This window comes from Coturnix japonica, chromosome 30 (assembly GCF_054131305.1).
Source record: "Coturnix japonica strain WE chromosome 30, WE-NBRP24, whole genome shotgun sequence".
Lineage (NCBI taxonomy): Eukaryota > Metazoa > Chordata > Aves > Galliformes > Phasianidae > Coturnix > Coturnix japonica.
The window spans coordinates 1,545,194-1,553,857 of NC_140692.1; the positions used below are offsets into that span (position 1 = coordinate 1,545,194).

General features: G+C 50.5%; 1 protein-coding gene across 5 annotated transcripts; it reads left to right on the forward strand.

Annotated features, from left to right (window-relative positions):
* The first annotated feature begins 4,782 nt into the window (after positions 1 to 4,782).
* Positions 4,783 to 7,821, forward strand: LOC146755772 (E3 ubiquitin-protein ligase PHF7-like). 5 transcript variants are annotated; one of them, XM_085525201.1, is made up of 9 exons: positions 4,783 to 4,865; positions 5,193 to 5,284; positions 5,380 to 5,481; positions 5,658 to 5,782; positions 5,970 to 6,132; positions 6,229 to 6,335; positions 6,556 to 6,669; positions 6,795 to 6,913; positions 7,046 to 7,821. In XM_085525201.1, the coding sequence occupies exons 1-9, from the start codon at positions 4,814 to 4,816 to the stop codon at positions 7,762 to 7,764; spliced, it is 1,593 nt and encodes a 530-aa protein (XP_085381327.1). In that variant the 5' UTR covers positions 4,783 to 4,813; the 3' UTR covers positions 7,765 to 7,821. The 5 variants fall into 5 exon arrangements, with proteins under 5 accessions (XP_085381327.1, XP_085381326.1, XP_085381324.1 ...); XM_085525200.1 differs by having other exon boundaries at positions 5,970 to 6,335; XM_085525198.1 differs by having other exon boundaries at positions 5,193 to 5,481; positions 5,970 to 6,335.
* Positions 7,822 to 8,664: the final 843 nt, after the last annotated feature.

Genomic DNA, 8,664 nt, shown 5'->3' on the forward strand with positions numbered 1-8,664 from the left:
AGCTGCTTTCAATTGAATAAAGGCAGTTTGCCGTTCTAGGTTCCATTCCAAGAATTCTCCTTCTCCTTTATCGGCTTAAGCTCACAAAGGTTTAATGCTCAGTCCATAACTTGTTATTCTTCATCTACACCATCCTGCTACACCTATCTTAAGAAAGCGTGCCATTCCTGTTTTGAGTTTGGCTCTGTTGGTTGATGCATTGCCTCCTTTCTCTCTTCTCCTTTCCAGGTTTTGGTTTCCTTGAGTGATGATACAACATACATACATCACAGGCTGGGATTTCTTCTTTGGTGAAGAAGAATTGTTTTGGGCTGCATATAATACACGTAATGTATCCAGTGTACTCAACCAACAGATTCTTTATGTTTTCATTGAAATACCTTCAAAAGAGAGAGCAACAAAAGATATAATAATAGTGGGAGACAATAACCTGTTCCTTGTGAAACTAATGCATCGGTCTACTTTGATGGAAGTGGTTACTTGTGTCTGTCTATGACGAAGTGATGGCATTGATTGACGAAGGGAAGGCGACCGATGTAATTTACCTGGACTTGAGCAAGGCCTTTAACACGGTTCCCTCACTGAATCCTCATCTCCAATTTGGAGGGATGTGGATTTGATGGGAGAATCACTTGATGGATAAGAAAGTGGTTGAAAGGCTGCAGACAGAGGGTGGTGATCAATGGCTCTATGTCCAGGTGGGGGCCAGTAACAAGTTGCATCCCCCAGGGATCTGTCCTGAGACCGGTTTTCTTTAACATCTCTATCAATGACATCTACGATGGAATGGAGTGCGCTCACAGCAAGTTTGCTGATGACACCAAGCTGAGCGGTGTGGTGGACATGGAGGAAGGAAGGGATGCCATTCAGAGGGACCTTGACAGGCTTGAAAGGTGGGCCCGGGTAAACCTAATGAGGTTCTACATGGCAAAGTGCAAAGTTCTCCACTTGGGCTGGAAGAACCCCAGACACCTGTAAAGACTGGGGGGAGCAGTCCTTGAGAGCAGCTCGGCAGAGAAAGACCTGGGGGTCCTGATAGATGAGAAAATTAACATGAGTCAGCAGTGTGCTCTTGCAGTTTGGAAAGCAAATGGGATCCTAGGCTCCATCAGGAGAGGGGTGGCCAGCAGGGATAGGGAGGTGATTGTCCCTCTCTACTCTGCTCTTGTGAGGCCCCATCTGCAATACTGTGTCCAGGTATGGAGCTCTCAGTACAAGAAAGACATAGAGCTGTTGGAGAGGGTCCAGAGGAGGGCCATGAGGATGGTCAGGGGGCTGGAGCACCTGTCCTATGAGGACAGGCTGAGGGAGCTGGGCTTGTTCAGCCTGGAGAAAAGAAGACTGCAGGGTGACCTCACTGCAGCCTTTCAGTACCTGAAGGGTACCTATAAACAGGGAGGGAGAAAACTCTTTGAAAGGACTGATAATAGTAGGACAAGGGGAAATGGTTTTAAGTGGAAAAAAGGGAAGATTTAGGTTGGATGTTAGGGGTAAGTTCTTTACTAGGAGAGTGGTGAGGTCCTGGAAAAGGCTTCCCAGGGATGTTGTGGATGACCCGTCGGTGGAGGTGTTCAAGGCCAGGTTGGATGGGGCCTTGGGCAACCTAATCTAGTAAACATGGAAGATTGGTGGCCCTGCCGGGCAGGGGTGTTGGAGTTTCATGATCCTTGAAGTCCCTTCCAACCCGGGTCATTCTGTGATTCTATTACAGTTCTTAGGGAGGTCTCAAGGAGTTGTTGGTCAGAGATCTTTGATGAGATTTTACTCTCTCTGTGGCTCATTCTTGAAAATAGATCCAAATGTATGCACGGCCAAAGAGCGATGACACATACAAGGCACGACTGGGAAGCCAGAGATTGTTTCTCTGGTAGGATGGGGCTTATAGGAACCTGGTAAAGAGACGCAATCAATTGTTTGATTTGGATATCTGATGGCAACTCCCTACATTCCATTTGAGAATGTCTTTAAGTCAACTGACAATGGAGACACAAATACTCCAAAAACATCAGTTATTTTTTAGGCACTCCTGAAAACCATTCCCAAATTGCTTAATTAAAATGGAATGCACAGGTGCGTATGTTTTGCTATTCACAGGACTATGTTTATCCAGTGTATCAGAATTCATAAAATGATTTGCCATGATTTGAGTTAGCACTACGCTGCACCCTACTCACGCCCTGGTTGCAGCCCAGGCAGAACTGATCACACGTCAATGTTTAGACATAGGTGAACAGTTAGTGCTCTAAATGAAAGCTCTCCCAGGCTTTTCTGACCACATGGCCTGTGTTTCTATAGCACCTTCTAATATTCTTTAAAATATCTGATCTATTTTTCTTCACTGTCAATGTGAACACTATCAAAGTGAACGCTACCAACTAATAGCTGCCATAGACAATGGGAGTCCTCAGCAATGCTACTGGGCATTTAGATTTGTATTTCATTCATGGATTCTTAACAGAGGCTACATCATGACAACACTACAGGTCCAACACCCATGACTAAGTACCACAATGTGAAGCACCGCAACCTGTGGATTTTTAAGCACATCTAGTAACTTACCCTAGCCAGTTCTCTGCTATCACTTTGCTGACAAGAACTAACAGAACATTCAAAACAGTGCTAGATGTCATTCCATTCAACGATAATAACACCGAAAATGTCTTAAAATTAATTAAAAGAAAAAAATAAATTAATAAAGGGGCTAGACCTAATGTGTTAGGAGCTGTATTTCAGGGAAAACAAACAAACAAATAAATAAATAAATAAATAAATGCAACAACAACAACAAAAAAAGTAGAAAATATTGTAAGAATGCTGCATCCTCTTTTCTTCCTTCGGAAACTCACTGTAATGATGGCAGAAATAATCATATAGACACGAGGTGAAGGGGTGATTCTGAGAGATCAAAACCAGCACATTCTGGTTATGTAAGCACATCTTTCTAAAAAATGATCAAAATAGGCAATTCCCAGCAATCTTAACTTACTGGGAAGAAAAAGAGAATATGGTCTTTAATCCTTTAACGACATACAGTTATGTTACCTGTGCAGCACCTATAGAGGCAAGGTCTACGTTTGCTTGTATTACACAGATTTCCATGGAACACGGTTGACCAGATCTTTCAGCATCCCAAAAACGAGTCATTGCACAGAGGCGCTGTTCCACTGGACAACAGTAAAGGGAATAACTGAGTCCAGCAGCTGCTTTACACAGCACAAGTCTCGGTCAAATCTGTCGTATCTATGTAATGCGTATCTACGCAATACTCACGTGCAGAAAATACCAAACAGAAACATAAAATTAGTAACACAGAACTTTGTATATTCAAAGCTTCAGCCCTAACTTTAACAGGTGCTCTCCACTACTGAAATTCGGTATTCCCGGCAAGGCGTTGGGAGAGAATAAAAGTCTTACAGGAAGGAAGCTCTTCCAACTCTGTCACTGGAAACTCAACACATTTCAAATCAAATAAAATCAAGAGGAGCTCTACTCCTTAAGTGGAACCAAGTAAAAACACATTATTTATAAAATATACCATTCCTTGGGTGAAACAGGTGGTGACTAGTGATGAAAAAAGAGAGTGTGCAAAGTGTCTGAATGGGCCGGGTCTTTTAGCCACTGTCTATTTTTACTAAAAGTCTAAGAAGGATATTTGACCAAATAATTTTAGAACTCACTATTTTGTTTTGTTATTACCAAAACAGGCAACTTTGTCAAGATTTCCTGATTACTTGTTCCATCTAAGAACTCTAAGTCAAGTTCTTCCCAGTCTCTCTGACCTTATAACACAGCCGCTATGTATAGAAAATGCACTCAACAGCAAAATATGAGTGTTTCTTCTCAGAAAGCTTAACTTTTCATTCACAGTGAACGTTGCTCTCCTCCTTTTCAAGAAAAGTTTGCCTTGGGCATTGCCCTTGCCCACAAGAAACACAGAAGTCATGAGCTTGCATCTCTGAAGCTTATTAACCTATCATAAATTCATAAAGATAGAAAGTGTCAACAGTGAAATCAGAATATGTCCGCTGCAAGCCCAAAGCACTGAACAAAGGGAAGCAAATGACTGGGAAACTGCACAGACCTAACTGGCTGTGTCGCAGCAATTAAGACTTTCTGAGGTCTTGCATGCGTATTGCAATGGCAATCAAATACACAACAAGTAGACTTTGCTGCTGTGTGCAGCCATAATCCTTTCAAGCATGCATGTCCACCATTTAAGCCACGCAAGGACCTGCCAAATCCATAATGAGTGAAGAAGAATGGCCTTTGACCACATGTAAAATACATGTCAGAGGTAGGTTACAGAAGAAAAGATATGTTGTTATTTTTTTAATGTGATTTTTATTAAAACATTCTGGATATGTCAGGAGGGTGCGTGAGTCACACAGTTCCTGTAGCAGCACAAACACATTTGGGCCCATCGGAGAAGAAATCAGGGAGAAGCCCAGCCCTTTAGTCTAGACACAGCCGACAGAGTCCTGCTTGGGTTCTGAGGGCCTTCACCTTCACCCCCCGGGCAGCGGCGACTCTGTCACAGTGGGTGGCAGGGAGCGGCCACTGTGACCCAGGCGCCTGCAAACAGAACAACCGTGGCCAAGCTCAGGCCCTGATTCAGTGCGACTTGGTGAGGTGCGGAGAGGGCAGGGACGAAAGGGCTGCCTGAGGCTGACAGTGGGAGGAGGGCTCCCACCCCTCAGAGGACTGAGCTGTAAACTCACCTTCATCCTGCTTCTCCCTCAGAGTTGGCAGAGGTGCGTGCGGAGGAGAAAGCCCAGCGCTGCCGGAGCTGAAACTCTGCAAGTGCTCGCTGACGATGCGCGCCACGTTCTCATGGATTCGGGACGCTCCCCGCTTGTGGGAACCTGGTGAGAGACAAGTATCCCTGTTAGCAGCAACCACGCTGCCAGGCACAGGCCTTATGATGCTCAGCCTGTGGCTAAGCGGGTAGGCAGGTGTGCTCTGGGACTCCCCAGCCACTGCAGGCAGGGCCCCTCTGCTCCTTGGCCTTGGGGGACCCGCTTGGCCTGTGGCTGCCTGCTGGGACCAATGGGCTCTCAATGCTCCGTTTCCCTGCACTGCCTTCAGCCCCATCCCTTATCCAGCAGGGCAGGCACAGTGCAGGCCCCTGGGGACAGCCCTCAGGGACACCTGGCCCTGCACCGTGCTCACTGCTTTTGCTCTCTCCTCTCCAGCATGCATGCTGTGCGGCCAGACCTATGCCGATCCGGACATCTGTGGGCCCAAGCAGCTGGAGTTTGGGATATGTGCTCATGTGTTCTGTATGGTGAGTTCCCCCGGGGCTCCCTCCTTTCGCCTTCCTCCAAGCAATGCTTCCTTCCTTTCTGTCCTCACACCATCCTGCTCTTTTCTCTTGAACAGGCATTTTCCAACGGCCTTTTCCAGCAGGCAAGAATTGTCGACAGAACGGCAGAGGTGACCCCAGAAGACGTCCAACGCGTAATCCAGGAAGCGGAGCACAAGGTGAGGACCTGACTGGAGCAGGCTGGTTTGGGCCAGGAGAGGCTCCTCAAGCTCAGCCTGGTCCTGAGGAAGCCTTCCCGGCCTGCATCCTGTGTCCTGAGCCCTGCCCAGAGGCAGGAGGTCCAGCAGCAAAGGCCCTGAGCTTGCTCCTGATGACGCTGCTCTGCTCCTTCCAGCACTGCTTCATTTGTGGCGAACTGGGGGCCCCCATCACCTGTGCAGAGACGGGCTGTGAACAGAGTTTCCATCTGTCCTGTACCCGGCAGGGTGAATGTGTCACCCAGTACTTTGGAGAGTACAGGTAAGGGCTGCCAGGCCTCACCTGAGCCTACAACCCCTGCTTTCAATACAAGCCAAGAAAGTGAGGAACCTGCTGTGACACCTCTCAGCAGCCTGCAGAGCCAGGGCCAAGGCCCAGGGCTCCTTCCTGTTCTTCTGCCCCACTTGCAGCTCTCCTCACCTTGCTTGTCCCTTCTGTCTTCCCCCAGTTCATTCTGCCAGCAGCACAGCCCTAAGCAGGCTGCGGAGGCGGCTCCAGAGCAGAATACCAACTGCATTATCTGCATGGAGCCAGTGGAGGACAAGAAGTCCTACCTCACCCTGGTGTGCCCAGCCTGCAAGCACGCCTGGTTCCACCGGGCCTGCATCCAGGTAGGAGCCCTCTCCTCAAACAGCGGGCAAGAAGCAGCGGGCTGCCAACAGCACCCGAGCCTGCTCCCACTCCCACTGACTGTGTTTCTGCTACAGGGACAGGCCATCCGTGCAGGCGTCAACTGCTTTCAGTGCCCCCTCTGCAGAGATACGGATGCCTTTCTATCCGACATGCTTGTCATGGGCATCCGAATCCCACTCAGGTTGGTGTTTTACTTCTGGCTCTTGAGACATGAGGGCACCAGAGCTGCACCTGCCCAGGGAGTGCTCACGCAGGCAAAGCCCTAGGCTGCCCATGAACCCTGGCTGCCCTCAGTCTTACAGAGAAGCTGGAAATGGGATTGGGGTAGAACAGTGCTGCTCTGGGTCAGCCTTAGTCCAGGGGCAGTGGGAGCTCATCACGTATTCTCCATTCTCTGGCAGCGGGCCAACGTGGGAGGATGACAACGCATACGCATCGCTGGGATTGAGACACGAGCGCTGCGATGCCAGTGATTGCCTTTACCCACTAGGCAGGGAGCAGGCAGAGGGAGAGGGGTGAGTTACCTCAGCAGCCCTCTGGGGCTACACATGGGATCTCAGCCTCACCACAGGCTATCGGAACGAGCATCCTTGGCTCAGCTGCCTTTGTCCTCACAGACACAACCCGTTTGTTTCTCCAGGCCCTGGGAGCTGCTCCTGTGCAGCTCTTGTGCTGCGGAAGGCACTCACCGGCGCTGCTCCTACCTGAGCAATGACGCAGATGCTTGGGAGTGCAAAGCCTGTGCTGGTGTGGGCACCGGTAAGAAGCAAATAGCCAGGCGGGGGGCAGGCAAGGCCTGACAGTGGGTGCATGGGGCAGCCTGGCCAGAGACTCTCTGGCCACAACAGGGCAAGAGGTCCATCCTGCTGACTTTCCTGCCTCTGCTTGCAGCCTCCAGTGTAAACTCAGAGGTCACCGGCCCCAGCACTCTCAGCCAGCGTGGACTGCTGCCATCCCACGACTCCACAGTTCCTGAGAGCAGCAGCTCCAGCACTGCCAGCCAGGCAGCAACAGGGCCTGTTCACAGTTCCCAGGTGCCTGAGAGCGGCAGCCAGTCCAGCCAGCCCGGGACAGCCCAAATGGATGAAGACATCCATAATCATCCCCGAGGTTGCCATGGGAGCAGCCATGCTGACAGATGCCCCACAACATCATCCAGGCAGAGGGCATCACGGTCCTCAAGGGCTTCCCTGGCAGTTGGCAGCTGCAGGTCCAGACTGGGTGAGCGGACTCGGACACGAAGCCGCACTCCAATACAATCTCAGGTCCTGGATTCCCACAGCCATCCCCGGAGGCTCTCCCGGAGGAGCCAGGCACCAGCTGCAAGGGCTGAGAGTGGCTCCCAACACTACACCAGAAGGGGAGCACTGCGGCCATCAGGGGATTCCCCAGCGGCTGGTCGCAGAAGACAGACCAGGCAGCAGGCCCAGACACGAAGCCGCTCCCCTGTGGAACGTCGGCCTGCAGAATCCCGGGGCCAGCTCCATAGACACCACAGGAGCCAGTCCAGGCGACGAGGGCCAGCCCAGGTGCAAAGCCGCACCTGGGGACGTCAGGCTGAGAATGCCCACAGCCAACCCCAAAGATGCCACAGAAGTAGGCGAACATGACCAACACATGTTAGCTCTGGTCCTCAGAGGCCAGCACAATAAAAACTGAAGATCTTATACACATTTCTCAGTGAGGTTCTTGTACGCTTTTCACAAGGTAGCATGTGCCTGGGGCTGGAAGCACAGGGTTGTGTTCTCCCAGGCACCTATCCCCCCATACCTTCCTTCCCATCCCTGGGTCTAGGCAGTGCTGGGTTCCAGCCCCAGCTCCACTGGGGCTCAGTATCTCCAGTGCCCACAGGTCAAGGCCGTGATAGAAGGGGCAGCTCTGTTCTGGTGGTGCTTCTGGCCTTGGGGCTGTCACTGCATTCATGGCATGAAAGTTGCCTCCCACACCACCCCACCAGCCAGCTGTGGGCTTGGCCAGTGCCTGCCTGTACTCTACTCATGCAATGGCATTGCTGCAATGGCAGCAGGTCTGAGTGGTGGTTCTGCTTTGGGGATGCTACAGTGTGTCGAGTGCCTGAACCACTAAGTTCTGTACCAAAGTCATTTTTATGCTTCCCATATGAGTCCTTTAGGCTTGCTTCAGGTACACCCGGGCTCCGTCTCCAGGCAGAGGAGCCAGTTTATTCTCAGCCTTTTGGCAGAGAGGAGGTGTTGCAGCCTCTGATGATCTTCGTGGCCCTCTTCCAATGTCCTTGTGATGGATGCCCCGGAACTGGGTGCAGTATACCCACAAGAGCGGAGTAGAGGAGCAGAATCCTCTACTACTCTGTTGTTCCTGTATGAACACTACAGCTGATAACACTTCTTGTATATACAATGGCCACCCATCACCTTCTTGATGCAGCTGTCTGCAGAAATATCCCATGGGCCTGAAATATCTTCCATGAGCCAGTGTGTTCTTTTAGCACGTCCAGAACAGGGTGACACCTTCCGTGCACGTGTCAGTCAAAA

What these genes read in the sequence shown, in the direction of transcription:
- LOC146755772 (XM_085525196.1), top strand. Translation starts at nt 5,047, where the DNA reads ATGGGCTCTCAATGCTCCGTTTCCCTGCACTGCCTTCAGCCCCATCCC. An exon ending in CAGTACTTTGGAGAGTACAG is followed by an intron (nt 5,783 to 5,969) that starts GTAAGGGCTGCC and finishes GTCTTCCCCCAG; the next exon opens with TTCATTCTGCCAGCAGCACA. An exon ending in GAGCAGGCAGAGGGAGAGGG is followed by an intron (nt 6,670 to 6,794) that starts GTGAGTTACCTC and finishes TTGTTTCTCCAG; the next exon opens with GCCCTGGGAGCTGCTCCTGT.